The sequence below is a fragment of the Branchiostoma belcheri genome, unplaced genomic scaffold (assembly GCF_001625305.1).
Source record: "Branchiostoma belcheri isolate BF01 breed outbred unplaced genomic scaffold, Haploidv18h27 scaffold265, whole genome shotgun sequence".
NCBI lineage: Eukaryota > Metazoa > Chordata > Leptocardii > Amphioxiformes > Branchiostomatidae > Branchiostoma > Branchiostoma belcheri.
In genome coordinates this window covers 55,957-81,732 of record NW_017803871.1, presented here as the reverse complement: position 1 = coordinate 81,732, position 25,776 = coordinate 55,957, and the positions used below count along the sequence as shown (strand labels likewise).

At 38.8% G+C, this 25,776-nt stretch overlaps 5 protein-coding genes across 5 annotated transcripts in view; 2 read left to right on the top strand and 3 right to left on the bottom strand.

Moving 5' to 3' along the window:
- The window catches only part of LOC109472076 (inositol polyphosphate 1-phosphatase-like), a 19,866-nt gene extending 4,552 nt beyond the window's left edge, over positions 1-15,314 (bottom strand). Inside the window, exons 1-2 of the mRNA XM_019771649.1 lie at positions 15,238-15,314; positions 9,992-10,147 (exon numbers count right to left, since the gene is read on the bottom strand). The gene's annotated coding sequence lies outside the window, so the exon portion shown is untranslated. The remainder of the gene's footprint in view (positions 1-9,991; positions 10,148-15,237) is intronic.
- LOC109472077 (protein bfr2-like) lies at positions 543-7,211 on the top strand. The gene is made up of 7 exons (XM_019771650.1): positions 543-702; positions 1,129-1,239; positions 2,904-2,978; positions 3,162-3,251; positions 4,790-4,894; positions 5,813-5,887; positions 6,582-7,211. The coding sequence occupies exons 1-7, from the start codon at positions 615-617 to the stop codon at positions 6,833-6,835; spliced, it is 798 nt and encodes a 265-aa protein (XP_019627209.1). The 5' UTR covers positions 543-614; the 3' UTR covers positions 6,836-7,211.
- On the bottom strand, positions 12,783-13,169 carry LOC109472067 (iron-sulfur cluster assembly 1 homolog, mitochondrial-like). Its single transcript, XM_019771642.1, has one exon. It carries the CDS (start codon positions 13,167-13,169, stop codon positions 12,783-12,785), a length of 387 nt encoding a protein of 128 aa, XP_019627201.1.
- Positions 15,315-15,573: 259 nt separating the features above from the next.
- LOC109472079 (M-phase-specific PLK1-interacting protein-like) lies at positions 15,574-18,497 on the top strand. The gene is made up of 2 exons (XM_019771653.1): positions 15,574-15,997; positions 16,740-18,497. Exons 1-2 carry the CDS (start codon positions 15,659-15,661, stop codon positions 16,911-16,913), a joined length of 513 nt encoding a protein of 170 aa, XP_019627212.1. The 5' UTR covers positions 15,574-15,658; the 3' UTR covers positions 16,914-18,497.
- Positions 18,498-22,133: 3,636 nt separating this feature from the next.
- LOC109472078 overlaps positions 22,134-25,776 on the bottom strand; it is a 23,282-nt gene continuing 19,639 nt past the window's right edge. The window contains exon 13 of the mRNA XM_019771652.1: positions 22,134-23,377. Within this exon, the coding sequence (XP_019627211.1) occupies positions 23,155-23,377 (223 nt within the window). The 3' untranslated portion in view covers positions 22,134-23,154. The remainder of the gene's footprint in view (positions 23,378-25,776) is intronic.

Sequence of the window (25,776 nt, the reverse complement as noted above, 5' to 3'; positions counted from 1 at the left end):
TCCATACCCGGTCCGGAACCCGTTATCGAACGCTTCCATGGCTTCCATAAAACTATTCGAACGCGTTTCGCCCTACCCGCTTGTGCCCCTTTCGAAAATTCGAATACAGAATCCGGACGTTGGAATCGCGGTCGGGCCGATACCTCGGGCGATACGGAATACCCAGTGTTGTATTCTATATTTACGGTAAACATTACAAGGTTGTAGAGCAGAATACTGTCTTGCATCTTTATTTCTTTGACAGGATTCAGGATTATTCAATTTGGTAGCTGAAATAATCTCATGCAAGAATAACCCAAAGTAATTTATAACCCAATGAATATTCTTTATCTTATTTATTGACTCTAAGGTGACTATAGTTAACTTCAAGTAATAAGAACCTGTCTTTCCAGGGTTCACAGTTCAAAGGTCAGTTGGAAAAGTGTTTATGAAACATCGTCACACATCATAGAAGTAAAACCGGTTTTTGACACACACACACACACCCTTTGACGTCAGACAGTAGTTGTCTGCACTAATTACCAAATTGATACACCTTATAGACGATTATTCAGGGCTCTGACAACAAATTTTGCCGTACCTTCTTAGCACCAAGTCTCGATCACAAAGATAAGATGAGCTACCTGACATACATCTTGTTAGTCATAACAGCCATCGGCCTTGTTGATGCTGAATCTGGACTCAATGCGAAACAAAAGTCACGTAAGCAACCCATTCTTTTTTTTACTAGATGATGTTTTATAGTCAACAGTCACAGATACATTGTATGTTCAGCTTTGGCTACATCTTATATACACGAAGAGTCTTCTGAATCCCAAAGAAATTACTTTATAATTAGTTACTGTTACAGTATGTAGTTCTTCTTGACAAGTGTGAATTCAATGTAAGAATGTAGTAGGTAAACAAGAAACCACCACCTCAAAGATACTGATTCTCAATGCAGAATAAACTGTGATATTATAATAATCAACAAAAGATATTAGTGTCTGCTCTTGGTGATAGACTGTGTTATTGTGATCAACTAGGAAGATCCATATACATGTACCTGTATGCTGTAAATGCATAATCATTAACTATGTGTTGACCTTGATAAAATTTCTGACATGGCGACTATTCCCATATTTGCAGTGATAACGATCCTGGCTGAATCCAGGAGGGTAAAGTGGGATGCAGGAGAGGAGTATGCCATTGGAGAACTGATGAGAGATGTGGCAGAAGGAGTGGACCCAGACAAAGAAGGTACTAGTATCACAAAGAGTGTTTTGTTAAAGGCATCCAATGCAGTTTTTAGGGCTTGGAAACCCAATTTTTTGAAGTCAATATTCTAGTCACTTATCTACATACATACTGAGTTGAAACAACACTATCCCAATGTATACTGATCCTCATGGAGCAAAAATACCCAAAATTCTGACAGAAAATGGTTACTGGAAGGGTCCTTGGCTGATTTTTGGGAGGGCCTGCAAGGGGGGGTATTGATTACGAATTACGCCAAATTTTCGCCGCCGATTACGAATTACGTTAAATTCTCAGAGCTGATTACGAATTACGTTAAATCATGAGGATTCCCGACCGTCTAAAACACAGCAAATAATAGTTCTACGTCAAAACTATTGACTTTGTGTTGATAAGCGCATATGCGGTTGACCCAGGAGTTTTTTTGGAGTGAGGACAAGTTCTGGCGGGTGCCGAAATGGCGGGTTCGAACCGGTGGCTGCCGAAGGCACCGGGCGATAGGTGAAACCGATCAGCGAGTTCTGAGCGCGCCATAATTGTAGGTGACGATTATCCTTTTCATAACCACTGAGCCATGGCGATAGAGGAAGAAACATTTATAAATATAATTATAATATTATGCTGTGGATACTGGCTTCCTAGTCGTGCCCAACTCACGTCACCTGCCAGAACGGGGGCAATATCACTACACAAACACCGAGATTTGAAATTTTGATTGGGGGGGCAAGATTTCGGGCGCCGAAGGCGTCCGTCTGCGAGCGCCGCAGGCGCGAGCCTGCTAGGGGGGTCCGGGGGCATGCCCCCCCAGGAAATTTTGAATTTTCAACCCCTCTGAAACGCTATTTCCAGCATTTTGAGACCTAAATTTTGGTTGTGGATTGGACCATTTTGAAATCAGCCTACGCTCTTATGATCTCATGGATTACGATTTACGTTGCATAAAAGTAACTAATTACGCTTTACGGAGAATAAAAACGACCAATTACGCGTTACGGCTAATGTACCGATTACGAATTACGATGATTTTGGACGGCCGCCTACGGATTACGAAGGCTAAAAAGGCCTGATTACGCCTTACGAAAAAGGGCTTGCAGGCCCTCTTTTAGGGCACCATCCATAAAGTAAAGCTAAAGGGCTTATCTTGGGGCTTGTATCTGCAGTTTTAAGTACCCAAAGTATAAAATACTGACTCAAATGTGCTAAAGTGAGGCAGTATATGATTGTCAATATCATAAAGATTGCCTTATTCAGAATACTTCCAGTTTTGCTGCTCTGAAATTGCATTGGATGCCTTTTACCTTTCACGGATCAAATGAACACTACTGTTACGTCACACTCACAGGGGAACAGGGATGTCATTTAGTGAAGAAGAACTCATTGTTCCCCATGTTGACATTGTCGATGTCCTCAAGGTTTCAAGACTTTTGCTTGTGGTGTCTCCCCTGTCAGATAACTGTGATTGTCTGCATTCTGCCCTCAGATACCAGAATCAGCTATCTGGTGAGATAATATGGGTGAAAGGAAACAAGGGACAGCTACACTCACTTGGTGGTTTATTCAGTGGTTATCGCACCTGACCAGCGATTATCTCACCATATACACCTAGGGGCGGGGCGTTAACCCTTTCTTAAGACACTTGAAGCTGAAATGTTCTTATTAATCCCCAGATGAAGAGATGAAGCTGGGGGTGGAGAGGTTTGCTGACCAGGTAGAGAAACTCTCTGATGAAGAGAGAGGAAAAGGTAAGCCCATGACAGAAAATAATTCTAGTTCATATAGGGGGTTTAAAACAAACAGTTTGTGGTGTAACTGAACATTTTTTCCTTACAAAAGTCTCATTTAGATATAGAACCTTGGAATAAATTAAGCACATCAACAGTTTCCTGACTGCATTGATTCAATTTTTCCTTTTTTATGTCATGAAGTCATGAAGGTTTTCCGCCAGAATCTGGGAAAAGATGAGACTCAGACACTTTTCCAGGATGCCAGCAGCTTGGCCAAGGAGGAGGATAAAAGTAAGAAAATGAAATGCTTTGTTGTATTTTTTCCCTTGTGCCAGTTGATGATTAAAATGCATACAACTTTGACAGAAAGATTAGGGGGTGATCATGAGGGGAAGGGGAAAGTAGATCAATTTTTCATGTTTCTTCTTTCTTCTTTCATATTTAGAATACCGTTACATCTGATATCAGTTATCAGCACCTACAATGTATAAACAAGACTAAGTCTTTAACAACACTGGAATAGATAGATAAGCAACCTTGAAGATTACCATACAAATTTTACATGCACTAATCAGACTTCAGGAAGAATGTACATGTATCAAACTAAAAACTGTTCAGGAACCATAATAAATACTTAAAACTAGGTTGCAACAGTGAATGCAGCAAATAACAAGAATTCCGAGATTTCATACCTCCATGAAATATGGGCTTGATATGTAAATGTAAATTTCTTCTTTAATTACGCAAATGACCTCTGCATTAACATAATATATGCATCGTGATGTTAACTTTTGATTAACTTACAGATGTCCCAAGTATGACATTCCCATCATTCACCATTGAGAAATCATAGATTTTTTGCATTGATTATGCAAATTAGGTCATCATTTGCATAATTAGTATCTGTTGATGTTCCATCTGCCATAGGTTACATACATTACATGTATGAAAGTTCTATAATGTAAAACACTGTAATTATAGAATTTCTTCATTAATTATGCAAATAAAGTCCTCATTTGCATAATTTGCAGTTAATTATGTACATCTTTCTGTCAGATACCTACACACCAAAAATGATGAAAATACGCTGTTCCTATCTGGACTTATTGGCTTTCAAAGATTTCGCCCGAAAGTCCCCTGCAGTTCCAGAACAAGCTGCTAGGGGGACCAAACCCACACCACTCATTCCTGGCAGGAAAAGCTATCTGTCACCAAAAATTCAAGACCATAGCATGTTCAGGACCAAAGATACAAAAACCGGAAGTTCTGCTGCAGTACCAAGGTCATCCACCAGGAGGCCCATATTTGACCTTGACCTTTGTCTTCCTAAGACTTACCAACATACCAAATATCATCACAATCCATAAAGGCGTTCTGAAGTTATGCTGACTACAAAGTTGCGGAAACACAGTCACACAGACACACACACAGACACACAGACACACACACAGACAGACGCCGCCAAAAACAATACCTCCATTTTTCATGGAGGTAAAAATCCACACAGTGTAGTGTGTTATGAGCACCTAATTAAGTTTGTATACTGTAAATGAACCAGTGTACCTTAGGCGCAGATAGACATACTTGGCAGTGCACAGCTCCAAAAGTGCAATAAGTTAATGCACATACAGTTGTATATTGAGCCCTGACTACATTTAGAGTACATACAGTAAATTAATAATTACAGAGTATATAATATGCACACTTTCTAAAAGGCATAACATTCCCCCACCTAAAAAATTTAATGTCATTCTTTTTTGTCAACAAAGTGCCTACTTTATATGAGCAGATTTGATGATAACTGTTTATTATTTATCATTTCTGTACAGAACTGAATGCGTTAAAGAAGGATTTGGGATTACAAGTTGATGAGAGAAAGGCTTTCAAGGAGTTGATTTCTGACGTCATCAAAGGCAGTGATGCAGAAGGAGAAGGTATCAGACCTATCTTCTTATTTAAGACCTTAAGCCTCGGTCACAACCCGCCGCACGTGCTTCTGCGTGCTGTCTACGTGCAAAAATGTGGGCAAACGTACTGGGGATCCGTGCGTGGTGAGTACCACCTCCGTACGGAATCCTACGGATTTGGGAGCATGCAGACACGCCATAGAACTTTCAGTGCATGTAAAACTTTTTCTGCGTGCAGTCTGCCGATTCACAGGAGGAAGATGACACGAAAGAAGAATCAGATGGTTAATCGTACATGCAAGCACTTGTAACATGCGAGTAAGGAAACCGTACGTACCCAGCATGTGTAGGTACGGCCTGTACGTGGTAACGTGGCAATCGTACAGAGATCATAGGTTCTAAGCAGTCGTACAACTCACCACTTGCACAAAGATACACGCAACTGCTCACGGCCAGGCGTGGCATGCAGTAGGTGCAGACCACATACTTATATTTATACACCTTGCGCAACCGTGCGAGTGACGTACTCCCTCGGCCAGTCACTCTACGTTTTCAGATAAACATAGCAGACGTGGCCTCAAAAAAATAACGTACGGACAAAAAGCACGTATGGCAGGTTGTGACTGCTTAACCAGTATTAACTCTTACAACTTACAGAAATGTTTGAGGACATCCTCTTTTAGAGAAGTGAACATGTCCGTTACCTAATATTGAAGGGAGGACTAGATATTTATAGGTAATTGATATTAAGAAATAAGAATTACTGGTACGTAGCTCTATCATAAAGTATTGACATGATGTATTTGCTGTTTGAAAAAATAATACACAATGTCATCCTAATACTATATCTTCAGAAAGTAGGGACGTCTTACCATAGTGCTGTCTCCACTATATGACACTTATACAGCACTTGAGTTATTTTGCTCTTGATTTCTTTTCCCACAGTGGAAACTGAAAAGCTTTCAATGGCCAAGGCAGAAGAGAAAGTGGAGAAACTGACTGAGGATGACAAGAACCGACGTGAGATTGATTTGTCTTATCCTTTGATAGTTAGAGCAAAAAAAAAAACAACATCTACAGCAAATATACAGAACTTCAAGGTGTCCATTGATTATAACCTGGGTGCCATGCATGCACAATAGTTAGGCCACACCACATTGATTTTATGAATGACATCCGAGCGTGCATTGAATTTCACCTGTTCTCAAAATAAAAAAAAAAGATCACGTCCTCCAAGGCTCTGGCCTGGCTCTAGTCTAGGCCTGGATAGTCTGTGGTAGTTGGCGACAATACGGAGGTGGTAACTCTGGTGGATGGCACCCAAGCTACCGAAGCTCCATGACTGTAGAACTTAGTACATACATGTACATACATGTACACTGCTGATTCATAAATTCCGCAAAAAGCCAGCATGTGCTATGTACTGCCACAAATTCACAATACAAGCTTTATATTCCTGTGGTTTAGTACCATTTTTTGGCCGGAATCTTTTTATATTCGCCCGCGCGCACTAGTTTCGGGGTCTTCAGAGGATGTCATCCATGAAATTAAGTCGGTGTGGCCTGTCGCCAGTGACACTAGGGAGTTGGTGGAAGCTACAATGTATGGCATCCAGGCGCTAGGCTATATATAGCTACACCCAGTCTGATTGTACAACTACAAGTACTTCAAATGAGCCTCCACGAAACAAACACTGTTTATTCATTTTCCACAGTGCGTGCCATGTTAGCCAGCCGCTACGGAGAGGAACAGGTGAAAAGGATCTTCAACACAGCTGAAACCATCGAAAAGGAGGAGGAGGACAAGGATCAAGACTTGGTGGAAAACACTGAGAAGGAAGAGGTCCCTGAGGACTTGACCAATCAAGAGGACGGGGATTTGATTGGTCCAGAGGAGGAGGACCTGATTGGTCAAGAGGAGGAGGACTTGACCAATCAAGATGAAGACAATCAAGCCAACCAGCAGTAGTCAACCATTCCTGTTAAGTAGTAGACAATGTACATATGTGTTAAGGTGGAGAATCAGACAGCTTATATGCTATTAGCTAGATTCTAGAAAGCTGTTTTATAAAACTCTTAGACAATGTGTTATTCTATAAATCTGCTGAATTCCATGACGGGACTACATAAAGTCATATCGTATCGTATCTTATCGTATCGTATTTTGTATTCAAACATGTGACAATTTGTATGTAATATGTAATGGAGAATGAGAGGAAGACCATTACATTTGGAAGGTAGTAAAGGTGAATATAAAACCACATAATTTATTCAAATCAGGGCCTCATTGGCATATTTTAGCAAATGCTGTTACAGTAATAGCTTTTTTTGCTAGGGCCACACCAATTTAATTTGTTGGTTCTCGGATTCGCCTCTTCATTTTTTTCTGATTTGCAAAAAAAAAAAATTGATTCTGGTCCTGAATCAACTGAAAAATGCTCATGTTTTGCCCCCCAACAGTTGAGGAAAGTCCTTTTCTTCCTAGTTGTTACAGTTTTCCCATCTATCATTGCAGTGGTTTGATTAAAAGTTCAAAATTCAATGTTTAAATTTTAACCCAGCCTTTTGTGTTGACTTCATGGCTCATTTTGTAGCATTTAAGCCTATAATAGGATGCCTAGACCTGTTTTTATTATCATTTTTTTTCGCCCTGTCACTTCATATTTTTTCTGAAAAAATCAGAGAACCAACAAATTAAATTGGTGTGGCCTAATACTGTAATTGGGTGGAGAATATGATCAACAGAATCAGATATAATTCATAGAAATACATGCTCATTAAGAAACATTTTCAGTTTGTCAGTTGTTAAACTTTAAGGTTAACATAATTTTGATGTAGGTAGGAGGTGGTGGAATTCTAGTTACAATTGTTTCTATTTCTTACTTAAATGTTCCTTTTGTTCCTGTACTACTTATTTTCCCTTCTTGGGCAAGAGCTTGCAATAAACAATATTATTGAATCAGATAATATACATATTAGCTCATTGTCTTCTAATTGAAAATGTTCGACACCACAACACACCAGTCACTCAGTCTGAGACACTCTCCCATATGTATAACTGTACTGTAACAGTTGCAGTTCAGCTCAAGATTAGCAAAATTGGCATTGCTTACCAATAAAGATATTAAACCCTCCAATATACTGTGAATAATGTCACTGCACATGTGTTAAACCCTGCCAAGTTTAACCAATTAAAAAATCAGCTACTTACTAACTATTAATTTAAGTGACCCCATGTATGGTGCACCAAAACACATAACCTTCTGATGAAGGCAATGATACTGTTCAAGGTCAGTTTACTTAATATTCTTTCCTCTCAATGGAGTCATACTAAAATGTCTAGTACTCATAGGTTTTTAATGCAAAATGGTACAAATGGGTTAACTGGACACACATTTACAGACACATACATTACTGTACATGTACCAAATTGTTAAAACCAATGATGCTCTTGCTAGTCTTGGTAACAAACATTAATATTATTATTATTATAGTTAAAATATCCTTTGAAAGATTTAAAGACAAAGACAGATACTAAATCATGATCAAGATACCGGTAGCATTAAAAAAACACAGAACAGTCACTGTGGTTCATTTACATGTAAGATAACCCACATTGTCTCACCCACTCACTATCTAAATTATCACCTAAGAATACTAATATCTATGTTAATTATTGTTCATGGACCTGGTGCTTGGCCCTCAGATGCGGTACAATCACTGTCCTGAAGTAGGATGTTGCTGAAATGATTTGGACACAAGAGGAATTTCAAGAAACACTGTTTTCAACAACAGTTACTGACATCTGCATTGTGAGAAGGTCTGAGTAAGACTACAGACTACAAACCTGAAGACTCAACTGGAGTGTTGGATATGCTCTAACAGATGTGTAACAGACAGCTCAACACGTACATGTACAATGCCATGTACCAGTATACTGGTATCAAGCTATAGGATTGGTAAGTTACAATAATAGATCGACCAACCTGTCCTTGAAGTTGAATGTTGAATTTTAGAAAATATCTCTTGTTGGCAAATACTGTGACTGACTAAACCTGTTGTTGACGTCACTACATGTTACTGTACAATATATGTATATCCACCAGTGGTCAATGCTTGGTGCAAGTACTACTGGGGGAGCTGTCTAGATCTAATTATGATAATCATACATTTGAACCTGATTTGACTAGGAATAATGCTTCAGTTATAAGTAATGGCAGCACTTTTAGAATACCCATCAGTGCCATCCAATTAAGGGATGCACCACTCATTCCATTCTAGGAGGCACTTATGTACACCACTTAGGCCACACCAATTTAATTTCTTGGTTAACGGATTCGCCCACTTTATTTTTTTTCTGATTTGCAAAAAAAAAATTCAGAATCAACTACAAAATGCTCATATTTTGCCCTGAACAGTTGAAAACAGTCCTTTTCATCCTAGTTGTTACTGTTATTCCATTTTTGTTTAAATTTTGTACCAGCCTGGTGTGTTGACTTCATGGCTCCTATCGTACCATTTTGGGCCATAATAGGATGCCTAGGCCTGTTTTTTTTTTTTTCGCCCACCCGCCCCATTATTTTTGTAGAAAAATCTGTTAACCAAGAAATCAAATTGGTGTGGCCTTATGCACTATCATGTACCCCACTCATTCCAATCTGGGAAACACTAATGTACACCACTCATTCCAACTTATCCAAGTACTAGTACATGTAGGGCATATTGCCAATGCACTGCACACCACTCCTACTAACACCAGGTGCTGACAAAATGGTTCACAACATTGACACATGCAAATCTAAAACCTCAGCAATTCTCCGAGCAGATCTTTTGGTGGGGGGAAGACAGTATCAAATTGGCCAGTCTATAACCATTTCCACCAAAAGATCTGCTTGGAGAATCAGATTAGTCTAGTCACGGTGTTGAGATTGCACATGGCCCGATTTCTGCGACTATGATGACCACATCATTTTCAAGCATGTGGCAGAAAACGTTTTGATGATATTACTATGCCAATGTGCTCAGGCCAGGGACTGACCCCTTGCTCCCCCTCATACTGTATGGTTCCTCCAGTCAGTTCTATCAAGGGCAAAAGACTACAATGTACCAGCTACTAATTTTGTACCTTGCTGATATTAAGATGTCCAACTTCCCCTAGTCAGTTCAGCTGATGTCCCCAGGACCACTCATTCTTGCTGGAGCGGGGCTGGATGATCACACTGTGTCAGACTGCAATGTAGGAGAGACTGGTCCTGACACTTGGCCCTTTGTCAATGGAGATCTGGAAAACCGCAGAACAACAATGTGTATAATACTAGTGGTTAACATGAGTCCTAGTTCAAACACTGGAAAAACTTAATGTACCGGAGTACTAGTATAATAAAAAAATAATATAACATTTTAATGTATAGCTATTACTAAGTTATTACAAAGCTTGAAAAAAAATTGGCTTTCACAGAGTAGGTGGCCAGGTTAGCCAGATTGATGTTTAATAAATGATAATAATAACAGTCAAAAAAATTCATGTTTAAATACAATTTTGGGGTAAAAGTTTATCTGTTGTACTACATACCTACAAATTGTATGCCATCACTTGAGCAGTGGTTTACTCTGGGTATCATAACATGCATATGGTATTTCTGTATACTTGTAATACAATTTGATTTAATTCAACAGAAATGTATGCAGTTAGAAAACAGTTTTACCATCAAAACCTCCTAAATTGTACCTGAGTCTGTCACTAACAACAAACCATGCCACTGCAAACATTATTCATCCTGCCACAACATCCAACACAATTCTCAATGTGTTCTTTTTGCATTCATGATCATGATTCTCTACTCTCTCTCACTGGCACTGTTTGAGGCTTTTCAGTCTCAGTGTACAAAAACCTTTTTTGAACCATGTTGCCCACTGGGCAACCTACGGCAAAAATTAGGTTGCCCATCAGAATTTTAGGTTGCCCCACCTATATTAAGTAATGTTACATACATAAGCCTTTAACAATATTTCTAACTGCCTTTAGTAACTTAACTGTTACTAGTAATAGCCATTATTACCTAAAATGAAAAAGCATCAGCAGGCTACAATGGTGCAAGTCAAGTGGGCATGACTTCGTGGGGGGGGGGTGTAAAATTCAGGTAGCCCAAAAAGTAGGTTGCCCCAAGTAAAATTTGGTTGCCCGGGGCAACTGGGCAACCAGGCATTTTGCACGCTGCCTATTTTCCGCCATGTTTCTCATTCCACTACATCAACCAAAACAGCCCTTGATATATGAAATGTATTAGAATGAAAGATATCCTCCATTCACTTTGTTGGGCGTTTAAACTCTCAAATTTCTGTCATATTAGTTCAGGTTTTCAGAGGATGTCATCCATTATGTACTATTCCTTAAAATCAAGTGAGTGTGGCCTTAGATCTGAGGGGAAAAAAATTTTTTTCGATCAAAAATGATACGGCAAAAAAAATGGATGCATCACTTTCATCACAGATAACCGGTAAGACTCCAAGTCCAAATCAACTTTCACCCCAAAAAATCACTTCTTACACTTTTCAGTATTTAATATCATAAGTATCACAGCAGATCATTGAGAAATGTGAACTCAAACTTGAGCCCTGCCAATAGCAGATTGGTATTTCAGCCCTGTTCATAATCCATCTTTACTTTTCCTGTACTATAGGGTCCATGGGACACTTGTTGTCTGTTTTTTCATGACAGAAATGATATATATATATATATATATATAATATATATAACTAGTATATATATTCATCCAGCCATTCTTCTACCAGGGAAAGATCATATCTGAGATTCAACTTGACCCTTTTTAAATCAAAACTGAGCAAAGAAATCACCACAATCAGCGTGTTCCAAAAGTTGTATAATCAATAAATCTACACCACACTTAATTTGCAAATTGTATGGTACAGTAAGCTAGTGTCAATAAACATTTGGGCACAATGTCTATCATATTAGTAGTAGCAATAGGGAACACACTACAGGTACCTCATGTATACACTAGGAACAATTCTCTTTCTGTATGTCATTCAATTCATTTCAATATGAACTGAATGCTTGATGTTTATCTGCTGGTTATGATCATCCTTACCACATGGTTGACTCAACATCTAGAATTGTTACAAACTTCAGAAAGAACAGCCATTTTTTCCTAGACAAAAAGGAGTACAATCAACAAGAGATTTAAGAATTGACAGTATCTACCTTGTATATTAAAGACTGATATTTTCTAAGTTGAAAATCCACTAGTACACCATTAGGTGCATACAATTATTTTATTCCAACCGTTTATCAGTAATAATATTCCCGGTTAAGGTGGGTAGAACATATAGGACCTGGCCAAAACTTGCATAATTCTTCCAACACAGAGCATCTGACTTGTCTTTAGGCACATTTACTAGTACGCATATGTAGCATTTCAGGAATACTATGATCATGACTTTATTTTTTTGGTCAACCGTCAAGTCAGTCCAACTCTTTGCATTGGTCTCTCCGCAACTTGAAGGTTGGTGATTTAAGAGTAGTCTTGAGTCACTTGAGGCCTGTTCATCCTTGTTCAAGATTGCCGATTTGTTGACCGCAGCAACATTCCCACACTCTACCCAGTCCTTTCAGTACTCCTTCCCAACAACAATGTTAATCTCATTCTGAAGACAGTTACTGTAGTGCTTGTCATTACAGAATCCTTCAGCACAGGGCTTGTGTACTAGTACATGTGGGAGTTCTGCTGTTCCTGAGGCCTTCCTGTCAATCCTTGGTAACCATTGTCACTTCTTCCAAAGTATCCAATTGTAAGTCATTGAAAGCTGCTCTTCACAAATTCCATGTATGAATATACAATCTTAAATAAAATTAAAATGTGCATTGTCATCCATTGTGTCAAGAACAGATGGTAGCATCATAGTGAAAAGCTTTCTCCACATCCACACGTCCCTTTGATGTTTGGGTTGTGGAAGACAAATTCTGACGCTAGTTTAGACTCCTGATAATCCATCTCTGTTCCCAGTAGCGTGAGTTGTGCCTTTTTGTCGATTAAGACAGTCACGCCGTCTTGGACCACGACCTCGTCTTGTTTGCTTTTCTCCTTGGCGTACTCGATGGTGTAAGACAGTCCGTTACATCCTCTGGTCCGGACGCCGACTTTAATCCCGATCATGTCAGGTCGTCCGTCCATGAGCGTGCGGACCTTCTTGACGGCGGCCTGTGTGAGCACCAGGGCCACGCGCTGAGGGATGAGACGTCTACGTGTGGCGGCGCGAACTGTGGCAGACAGCGGGCCAGCCATGACGGGACACCAGGCCACCACCTGTGGCAGAAGTGCAGGAGATGGTTACCATGGTTACTGCCCCATCTTTATCTTACAAACTGGCTGCTTTCCTAACGTGTCCACGTACTCTGAGTACTGTACTTGCCTCATGTTGTTCAAAATGCCTCTCCTTTTGTATACACAGCAGTCATGCAGAAGGACTATCCAGGAATATCATTTTAATATATTACCACATCACTCCACATTAAACGTTGGGCATACCAAACAGTGTTAACATCTCAAAAACAGATCACCAAAATATAGTACAAAATGTACTTAGTATTTCCCAACATATCTTAACATAGAGCTACATGTACTTAGTGTTATATTAGTTGTTTTACTACTATAATTGTACTGTTTTTATATCAGGTACCTCACATATTTCCCACTGTTCTTAAGTACAAAAATATTAATTTATGCTAACCAGATTGAGAAGTAACTACAAGTTGCACACTTCATCCTCAGGACGAGGTTCTTTAAACATCTGTGGATAAAATATATGTTTAAAGTATCATTATGCTCTCTGGTGGAGACAAGCTGCTGAGCCACAGGACATGGAGGGCATTCTGGCAAAGGTACTAGTAGTAGTCCACTGTCCTGTTACCAGTGTAGCCTTTTCGAGGCCATAGGGGAAGTGGATCCGATTTATGATTCACTGTGTCCAGCCTCTAAGGGCTCAGTATTGGAAGGTGGAACCCAACCCTCTCCTTCCACCACCTTGTAGTACCTCTCCAACTGTAGTACATGTACATTGTAGTACTGTAGCCAGGAACCCATTTTACACCTGGGTGGAGTTAAGGGAGTTGTGTGCCTTTAAAAATTTCCCAAGGACATAATGTCTGGCCAGGAGGGCGACGAATCAAACCCATGACATCTATATCTTATTTCTGCTCACCTTAGTAACCACTCCACCATCAATGGGAATAAAGAGCAGGAAAAGAAAGAAAACCAAGAAGAGCAGAACCAGCATCCCGTTATATTAGGTCTGGCTAAGATTGAGAAACAAGGACAGCATATGGAAGATCAAGGACATTATACAGAGTGTATAAATGGGGGTACACGTAGTTGGTGGTGGCTTTGGTCGCAATTTAGGATGGGGACAAACTAATGTGAATGCGGTATCGATTCAAGTAACTTAGTAAGTTACATTATCTTAAAATACAGTCTACTGCAATACTGTTTTTGCTTTTGGCTCCCTTACTACTGTACGTACTACTACTACTAGTCTTCTTAACTGTTCTAGACTACATGAAGACTACTCTACTCTTTTGGCTGTAGAATGGCTAAGTGTCTTTTTTTTCCAGTCAGTAGGTTTTGACTCTCTGAAGTGGTGCTCTACCATTGTGTTGCACACCTTGCATTGTTGTGTATTCTTAGCTAGCTCTATAGTATAGGACCATAGCTGATAAGTAAAAATGGCTTGAGCAACAGGGTTCCTCCAAGTATTCTGAGGACCATCTTCATTTATTATTAATAAAATATTATTAGTATTTACTCTTGTTTATGACCTTGAGAAGACTTATGGTTCAAGTCGTCTTGTCATCCTGCACAGAAGGTGTACAACTCCTCCGATTTTTCAATCCTGTAATATCTGTTAGGGCTTTATAGTTTTATACCAACGATCTCTCTCTCTCTCTCTCTCTCTCTGCCCCCCCCCCTTACATACTAGTGTCGTGAGTAGTGTAGTATATTTTTTTTTATGTAACACAAACAAACAAACCTTGGGACGTCCTCTGGATAGGACATAAAGCGAAGGTTTCTCGTTTGAGGAGAGCCACACCTCCACTACGTTAGTCTCATGTCCTCTAGATCTCTTTAATACTTGTCACTGCTGCTCAAGTCAAAGGAAATGTATCCATCCTTGGTGCAAGCTCCTCAATCCCAAGACAGATGCTGCAGTAGGTGTCCTGGCGTTTAATTATGACATAGTTGACCCAGTCTATCGCAAATTGTACTTTCTTTACAAAACTAGTGACTTACTGGACGGTAGACTCTAGTCTACTCTACTGGTTATACGAAACAAACAAACAAATTTAATCCAACTCACCTTGAGACAGAAAGAGCAGACAGTACAGCTGCGTCACCGACCTCCAAGGTTTTGCGTAAGTAGTCTTACGTCACCAAAACTGCGTACTACATCATAAGTATTGTTGGGGTCAGAAACTCTCGAACCCAGGACTGTTTGTTCCAAATACTATATTTTCCACGATTTTAAGCTTTAAACAATATAAATACTGGAAAAACATATTGAAAACACTAACGAATCCATTATTATGACTAGGCTTGGACTTTCTTACTGTTAATGTCTTTTTTAGCATCAAGTTCTGGGGACGATGTCACTAGGTCACAGCGCAGAACCTATGACGTCACTCCAAGGTACGCAAGTCGCCTGTGCTGAAGAAAACATATCAACAGCTGGGAGTTTACCTGTTTATTTTGCTGTTTGAGAGCCAAAAAAAGGTTTTAATATGTACCGAGGAAACTTCCCGCCAAACCCGTACGGTAGCGGTGTCCCAGGGTCACGCAGACCCCCGCCGAAGCCTTTTCCCTCCCCACGCGGACAGGCTCCACATTGCAGCCCGCATGGCGGCCGGCCGCCTCCTCCTTTCTTTGGATCTCCCCAGATGTTTTTCCCCGGTCAGAGACAAGGTTTCGTCCCGCCTGCTATGGCTAACCCGCAACCCCGATTTCGGCCAGGGTTCAGAGACGGACCTCCGAGGTCGGGTTTTGGGCGGGGGGCGTGGGGCAGGGGGAGGGGTGATCGGGGGCAGGGTGGGTCTGGACTCAAATTCCAGGAGAACTCACAGGTGAGTCGGGACCCGTGTGCAGACAATACTCTTTTCCATAGATGTGTCCGCACCTTTTATGGGTCTGTAGTATAATTGTTTGCTGGGGACACCAACCCTCCAAACTTATTTTACTTGATAATTGGACTAAGTACCTTGCAACAAGGAGGGCAAGGAGGTTTCTTGCTTGCAACAAATTTAGACTTTGAACTTGAAGAATAATAATTGATGGTGCGAAGTAGAACTGTAGACTACCCGTAGGGTGTTTATTTGCGGTAAAACGTAATGGATATGAATAATAAAAAGGAGGTTTAAAAGAGAACCTACTATCATTAGTACTAGTCCAGAAATTGCTTTTGGATTAGACTATATACTAGTTTAGTTTAACTACAAATGTCACATACTGTATGTACTTTGATTTGTTTGAAACAGATAAGTTTAAAACACTCTAAAATGTACAGTACTTCCAAACAGGTCAGGGCTTAAAGTTTAACATTTTAGTACAGTACTCCTCCCCACAACTCTTATCATCACTAAGTAGTACTGTATCAATCTATGGGCCTGTATTTCAGGCAAATTATTTGACACTGACAGGCTTGTTCTGTTGAAGAGATTGATAAATTTTTTATATGTTCATAACATGTTCAAGCTTCTATTTAGCGATGCAGCATTCTGAATTTTTGCATCATTGTTGAACAAACTTATGCATAAATGAGCTAATTAACCTAACTTAGGTTAATGACATTTTTCAAATCTTAAACAGGGGTCAAGATCAGGGCCGAGACTTCAGGAGAGAGAAGTAAACTTTAACCCTCAGCAGTATTACAAGCACAGCATGGCAGTCGACCCATGGCAAGGACTCGAACCAATTGTCATGAACATCCCCGAAGCACAGAGACATATAAAGGGCAAGAGTAGGAGATACTTTACTTGTTGAATGTCAGGAGACATTGGACAAATGGGTCCTAACTTGTGCAGATCAGAGGGCAGCAGCCTTTGGTCTGTAAGTTGACCAGGATATTCACGTGCAGCTGTTTTATCCCTAATGATGAGGGAGTGGCATCAGTGGTCTTACTCTATTATAACAACCGTGGACATACCTCAAGTCAACACACAAATCTAACCTGCGGCTGGGAAAACTGAAACACATCTCAGCAGTTAAATGGCTGTTTTTTGTGTGTAAGGAGATAAACTTGTGGACATTTTTGTATAGATACTACGTGTACATTGGTGCTGAGTTGAGATCAGTATACTTTTTTTTTTATTATTATTACTTTTCAAAGTCAAAATCGTGACTGATGCTAATGATAGTTATCTAGGAGGTTGAACATACATGATGGTGAAGTGGGCATTCTTAAAGAAGTGTGAAGAATGAAGGTCCAGCTTTAAACATCCTTGGAACAATCTAACTACATGTAAATGTCAACAGACAAAACACAGATGCCGGTAGTATGAGAACTACCTTTACCCTTATTTTATCAGCTTTGAGACTTTTCTGGAAGTGCAAGTCGGTTATTGTGTGGCAGTGGATTTGTGAATGTTGCGTATTTTATTATGATTTAGCTGTAGTAGTAGTAGACAGAGACATTTGGAGAAGCTATGTTACAGGCAAGCAGAATTTGATGAGTGGTTTCAGCCATAGAGCTACTTTCCAGTAACAGTAACACTGTAGTAATACGCACAACTCACATGTTGTACATACTTTCGGATGGATAGATATTGACCTACCATATCTCTGTAGAACACAACTTCAAGATCCATGAAATAAGAAACTCCACGCAAGGTTATCATAGACCACATGAGTGCCTACAAGTACAATGTGTAAGCTAAACAGTATCAGATCAGTTGTTTCTTTGATGCCTTCCAAGTGTTCATAATTAAAAATACTACTAATACTCCATCATTCATAAACAACAACAATATTACATATAAAAACAAAAAATCTTACCAAATTTGGCTGGTAAGAAAGACCTGTAATTCCTAAGCCCTTTTTCTGCCATATAAAGAATGTAATGCACGAGTTACTCCAGTCGTGTATACAGGCTTGACACAAGACTTCACAAATGCTTCCTGAGTTACATTTCTACATTACGGACTTCAATCTATGAGTCAGAAAGTTTCAATATGTTATCATTACATCAATACACAAGTTTCTAGTTACATGTATCAGTAACAACTGTATCATTTGGAAACATTCTCAAATTTAGTCAACAAATGTAATGAAAACAGGGCATTTAATCAAAACCTTGTCATTACCGGAAAAACAACGTTAACTGTGATATAGCAAATTTTTTTGAGGTCAGCTAAGTAATGCTGTAAATGTTCTCATTTTAATTTTGAAAATCTACGAGTAATACACATGTACGATGTAGCTTCCTGGATACTTGTCTTTCTACATTTTAAAATAAAGGCCAATAACTCACTCACAAACAGCAAACATTATTCCTCATTTCACACCAAAAAAGTTGTTCTGTACTCATCTGATCATTGAATTTCCAAAATTGTGAGTTTAGGCCACACCAATTTAATTTGTTGGTTCTCGGATTCGCCTCTTCGTTTTTTTCTGATTTGCAAAAAAAAAAAAATTTGATTCTGGTCCTGAATCAACTGAAAATGCTCATGTTTTGCCCCCCAACAGTTGAGGAAAGTCCTTTTCTTCCTAGTTGTTACAGTTTTCCCATCTATCATTGCAGTGGTTTGATTAAAAGTTCAAAATTCTATGTTTAAATTTTAACCCAGCCTTTTGTGTTGACTTCAAGTTCATGGCTCATTTTGTAGCATTTAAGCCTATAATAGGATGCCTAGACCTGTTTTGTTTTTTTTTCGCCCTGTCGCTTCATATTTTTTCTGAAAAAATCCGAGAACCAACAAATTAAATTGGTGTGGCCTCAGATAACCTTTTGTCCTTGTATAATGCCATGAAGAAGTGAGGATTCATGTTACACAGTAGTGACCAGGCTCTGTTGTGCCAATGCTTGATATTTCTCATTCAGTGGATGAGTGTCATGGATTCTGATGAAATGCCAAATTTCCAAACAGTACTGAACGAAGGTTGGATCTTTTTTCATAGGGTGAAGTGATAGAAAACAAACACATAGCCTGAAAGTGCAGTCCTAATATGCCATGAGAACAGCTGAAGAAAAGTATCACAGTAAAATGAAATGTTGGCCTCGCCTAGAGTGCTCACTGACCTTATTATGAAAGGGCAAAGACAGTGAATTTTACCTACTTCATGCAGGATCCCTTGAATAACAGTACCACAAGCGGGTAGGGGTTATATGTACCAGTAATGAATTTATTTGTAATCAGACATGATCTTGTTAGTTATAATAACAATGGTTTATTTACTTCATAAACACAGACTCCACTTTGCAGCCATTGCTGAAGTACATGGACTGTTTACATTGTTTCTAACTACTCGGGTACTACATCATAACATCAATGTGTAGATACCATTAACAGTACTTCAGTATATCAGTCCAACAGGATTTTATTTGAACAAAGATGGTGACAGATGATAACAGCAAAGTTGGTACAATATGTTTGTTGTGCTTGCCTACTTCCAAATGGGCTGTTGTTTCTGTTCAGATGTCAATGTAAAGCAGGGTTTGTCCGTCGTCAAGAAGGGAAAGAAAGACTTATATACTAGTAGTGGTGATGTACAGTGTTTGGCAGGTTGTTGACCATAGCTAAAAGTAACCATGGACAATAAGACCTAAGTTGTATTGTCTATTACGCTGTCATGCACAGTTAGCAATAATTGTGGTTTTAACTTGTTTCATGTGTTTTTAACTACGTCATGTCAGCAGCAATGTATTGCATGTTTCATTGTGGCAAAGTGTGTAGAGTTGTTTGCTGTATGTACACCCTAGTTTTCAAACATGGTAAAGTTTAAACCACTGTGCTCATGGCTTCTGCTTTCTTCTTTATTTTCATTTCACACAAAAGTTCCTTTTAGGCCACACCAAGTAAATCTTATGGATGACGTCCTTTCGAGACCCTAAATCTAATGCGAGAGGGCGAAAAAAAACAAGAAGGGCCCTAAAAAACAAGATATAATAGGAGAACAATATACTAGGAGACAACAAATGTTAGGACACAAATTGAATGAGGTGACACAGTGTAAGAAGCAAGAAGTCTTTTATTCATCATCAAAACAGGTGGAACAGCAGTTGTCGTCCTGTCCTGTTTTCGCGTTACGGGTTTCACGTCAATCTGACGATTTGCGGCACTGTCGTGACTCTTTGGTCATAGTTACAGGAAGTGGAATTTCTTGTTTTTTTTTCTAGGAACAGGCCAAAATCAATGCGCGCGCGGACGTCATCCATAAAATTTACTTGGTGTGGCCTTACAATGTACATGTGCTCTCTACATAATTGCAATTGTTTATGATTGTCAAAAGATTGTGCTTTGGCTTAAACTGGGCTACTGTACGTGTTACTTTAATTTCAATATCATTGACACTTCAAATTTTTCATTTTTGTGTCCTGCATTAATTTTGCTCATTTTCAGAGTTAGGAGCACTTTGTAAAATGGACTTGCAGAGGAGGCATCCTCTGAGTGCCAACCTCAGCATACTTTCCCCTGATTTACTTGAATGTACTAAGAACTACCAAAAAATAAGACTAGTACTATGTCATCTTAAATGAAGAAAGCCAGTCTAAACTTTGATGGCATATTCCCTTAGCCTCAGCAAGTAAAAAATCAAGGGAATACCTTGATAACACACACATGATAACAGCAAAACAACTACTAGACAACAGGTTGGTATAAACTTGACTTTATGACAAAGGTCAACAATAATTATTGTACAATATGTCTGCCACAGAATGTTTCACAGGTTTAGATTTAGCAGCGTTCCTGTGACAATCAAGGAAGGAGGAAATTTAAACCCGGGCAGTCTAGTAACCATACTGTGAGCTCCTGGGTACATGTACTAAGTACATTGTATGTGACATCTCTTCAGTGCTTGGGCCTAGGAAATAAAATGTGTTTCCTGACTGACCCTAGAAAAAAACTGCCAACCCTAGCCTTTTTTTGTGTGGATCCCTGCAAATTTTTTGGAGCTGATCGACCTTTTCTAGCTCCATGATCTGACACTTGAGTGATGAAATGTTGCACAATCAGTTTTTGAACATTGACATTGAAAATATTAGTGTCCCCATCATACCAGTTTTACTTTGTTAAACTGTATGGTATAAGTTGGATCATTGGAGATCACAAAGTCTAAAAAATGAGAAGAAAATCCCTACCTACCGAACCTAATATTTTCAGGACTGAAACAGGAAACACAACATTTTTTTCTTAGGCCTTGCCGACATGTCCAGGTCAGTTAGCACACAGGAATTTCTATTGTGGTTTCAATTACTTCACTCTGTGGAAGAGCAGTTACTGTCAGGAAAGTAACTGTGGCTGGTAAAACACCCTTGAGCAGCCTTATGTGGGAGAATGGCTACAGGCTAGAGAAACCCAAAATCCCATCACTATACAGTGATAGTATACATTGTACTATAAACTGAGATAGCTTTGATTGTACCAGCAAAACGAGATACATGCCAGGACCATTCACAATTTAACTAGTACTGGCTAGCTGACTGTCCTGTATCCTAGAACTAGTGTGGAGTAGTATCCTTCCAACTATTGTATTTCCAAAAGAAATAGTGACTTTGCAAAAATTTGCCTGCATAATGCGTTTCAGGCTCTAAAAGATAGGTTTTGGACGAAAAAGAATGTCCCACCATACATTACGTATAATGTACGGATTTTCTTTGACTGGCTCGCAGTTACATGATTGTACATGTACCAAATTGAATGTTACATGTGGCAGGTTGTCCAATAAAATATAACCAGCTGTTGCTGTGCCACACACCTGTCAAGCTGGTGCCGAGCCTTTGGGTAATACATTAACTGATGTAAATCAAAATATTCATCGTTTTTCTACAACTATCAACTCAAAACACCAGTAACTTTTCCTTTTTTAATTGGGGTCAAATTGGGAAGGCTCCAGTTAAGACTGGCCATGGGATTACCTACCAAATACTGTATTCACTTTTGGGCTGAGCCTCTTAATTTTCACCTTGCTTAATGATCTTACAGTACTTGCTACCAAAGAAGCTACTGGCACCCTACGTTACACTAACCAATGAGGAAAAGTACTAGTAAAAGAAACAACTGCCTGTGAGGCCAACATTTTTATTGTCCAACAAATTAAAGATCAACCAATGACAATGAAACTGTAACCTGCTTTATGACGCAAGAAATGTACATTGTATCACTTTTGGTGCCATCTTGCACTGCCTAGGACAGAACTTGAAAACTTTTTACCTCTTTTGCAACATTGACATTGAAGATATCAAAGAGTGAGGAATATACAATGTCATGTAGATATACAATTATGTCATTGTAATGTGGGACTTATAATTTCCAAGTCAGATCTATCTAGTAGAATGTAGACTGTCCCAACATGACACTGATAAGTGTTTCCTTTTGTTTGAACAAATAAACTAGTGGTAAGGACTTAAGACCAATTTCTAAAATCAAATGTCCATTACATTTTTTATACATTTTCAAAATACCTGAGATCAAAAGCTGATTCACTTCAAATCACCGGGATGGAGGCTAGGCCTGGTGAACCTGTCTGGTATTAGCCACATGGTCATTTGGTTTACCCGGACAGAGGTCTGGCACATCCCATCTCAGCCCGTCTTATAGTTAGCTAATGAAAGGTATGTCTCCCCATGCATAAGGGACAATAACCCCAACCTGTGCAATAATGATGATGGTGCAGGTCTACTAAACTTGGCACAAACAGAACTTTGCTCTCAAAATAACCCAAGTTGTTCCATGTACTGAAAATAATTTGGTACCTGTGCCCATGACAACATAGCCTTGAACACTGGCAGAGAAATTTTGGCACTTTTTTTTCCTGTGACCCACTTACGTTGACACGGCTTACCCTAAGAGAAGCAGAGACTATTGCCCTTGATAGAGTAACTGTTGGCTGGAAGTACCTGACAGAGAGGAGCAAGGGGCCAGTACCTGCCCTGTGCATATAGGCAGGTAGGCAGGCGTAACTTTAGTGGCCTGATGCTTGTTCCATGAGTTTACCATCACAATAAGTTCACAAGAAAGGAAACTGCAAAAGCTTTTTAATGATGAAGAAACAATGGAAATAAAATCTACATCTGAGCCACATGTTCTACCATGAGTGCTGCAGAGTCCATGAAGGCAGGCAGTCCTGTGTCCACATGTCCCACCAGTCTGCGCAGGTCCTCCACTCCCTCCCTCCCACCCTGCTCTGTCAGCAGGAAGTTCCCACCTATCAGCAGTGTCGTCAAGTCTGCACCCTTCCCAAGTGCCTGGTTGATGGCATGAAGTCCTCTGGTGTGAATTAAATTGGATCTGTAGCATGAAAACATACACACAAGTAAGGCATACAGTCATGTAGTTTCCACCGGGCTCCTTTCCAGGATGAATAAATGGTAGAAATCAGCCTAAAAACTGCCACTTATCTTGCCATAGAGGGTCCAATTTGTCCACACACAGCAAGTTGGACCCTCTATGGGAGTCTGGGGGAGACTAAGTAAAGCATATGTCACACACTACCAAAAATGGCATTTCTAGCGTTCTTGTTTTTTCTTACAGTCAGAAAATATTTCTTCCCTGAAGCAAATTTTTCTGTATTCAAGAATGAAATTTTGTCCACGAATTAAGTAATTTTTTCTTGATAGACTTTTTCTTGCAGTAAGAATATTTTTCTTATAGGTTTCTATATAAGTTATTGTTGGTTACTTCTAGAATCTTATTCTTACAGTAAGATTCGTGATGCAGACAATTGTTCTTATACAAAGACTGCAGTTCTCAATACAAGCCTAAAATTCTATAAATCTGGAAGTTATTTTATTCTTTCAAGATTTTCGTTCTTATCCCAGGAACACTACATTCTTATCTGCTAGAAATAGCTTCTTACATCATCTCACACCCAGAATATATTTCTTCTGTCAAGACCAAAATTCTTAGATACCTAGAAATAGATTAAGATTCATGTTCTTGCATTGCACTAAAAGAAGGATTTTTTCTTGTGCAAAGAACTTTTTACTGTCAGCAAGAACCTTATTCTTTGAACAAGAATCCCCGTTTCCAGAAAATTCAAGAAACTCACGCCACGTTGTTCTTATTCTCAGAATTTATTTCTTACAGCTAATAAACCCATACTTAAGAATATTCTTCTCATGATAAGAATTATGGGTTCTTACACGAAGAATCTCTATCTTGTTCGCAGGAAAATATTTCTTGAACGAAGAGCTAACTGTTGCACAAGAAAATATTTCTTAAACTATGAGCTAACTTTTCTTGTAGTAAGAAAACCATTCTGTAGACAAGAAAAGATTTCTTGAACTAAGAGTTAACTGTTCTTGTAATAAGAAAAATATTCTGTATATAAGAAAAGATTTCTTGAACTAAGATCTAACTGCTCTTGTGATAAGAAATCCATTCTGTAGACAAGAAAAATTTTCTTGAACTAAGAGCTAATTATTATTGTAGCAAGAAAATCATTCTGTATACAAGAAAACATTTCTTGAACTAAGAGCCTAGCTAACAGTTCTTATAATAAGAAAACCATTCTGCACATAAGAAAAGATTTCTTGAACGAAGAGCTAATTATTCTTGTAGCAAGAAAATCATTCTGTATACGAGAAAACATTTCTTGAACTAAGAGCCTAGCTAACAGTTCTTATAGTAAGAAAACCATTCTGCACATGAGAAAAGATTTCTTGAACGAAGAGCTAATTATTCTTGTAGCAAGAAAATCATTCTGTATACAAGAAAACATTTCTTGAACTAAGAGCCTAGCTAACAGTTCTTATAGTAAGAAAACCATTCTGCACATGAGAAAAGATTTCTTGAACGAAGAGCTAATTATTCTTGTAGCAAGAAAATCATTCTGTATACGAGAAAACATTTCTTGAACTAAGAGCTAACTGTTCTTATAGTAAGAAAACCATTCTGCACATGAGAAAAGATTTCTTGAACTAAGAGCTAATTATTCTTGTAGCAAGAAATCATTCTGTATACAAGAAAACATTTCTTGAAGTAAGAGCCTTAAGCTAACAGTTCTTATAGTAAGAAAACCATTCTGCACATAAGAAAAGATTTCTTGAACTAAGAGCTAATTATTCTTGTAGCAAGAAAATCATTCTGTATACAAGAAAACATTTCTTGAAGAGCTGATCTTATAGTAAGAAAACCATTCTGCACATGAGAAAAAATTTCTTGAACTAAGAGCTAATTATTCTTCTAGCAAGAACCTCATTCTGTATACAAGAAAACATTTCTTTAGCTAAGAGCTAGCTAACAGTTCTTATAATGAGAAAAACATTCTGCACATAAGAAAATATTTCTTGAACTTAGAGCTCAATATTCTTGTATCAATAAAACTATTTTGTCCACAAAAGAAGAAATAATGTACAAAAGTTACAGAGAATGATATTGCAACAATTAAAATCCTATAACAATTATTTGACAGGCCTCTTGACACTGACAGTATAGGAATATTCATTACCACATTCATTATGTACATGTACTCTAACATTCTTTGAATGGAAACAAGTTTTACAGTAAACTTAAAACTATCATACGATGTAACCAAGAAGCCATTATGGTTAAAGAATACAGATCATATCACATTCCAAAATATTCAGCAAACCCTGCAGATTTGGCATTATAGCATTGGCACAGTCACAGTCTTTGGAAACCTGGAAAAAAACAGGAAAGACCTTTCTTAGTTTGCATTGCATGCA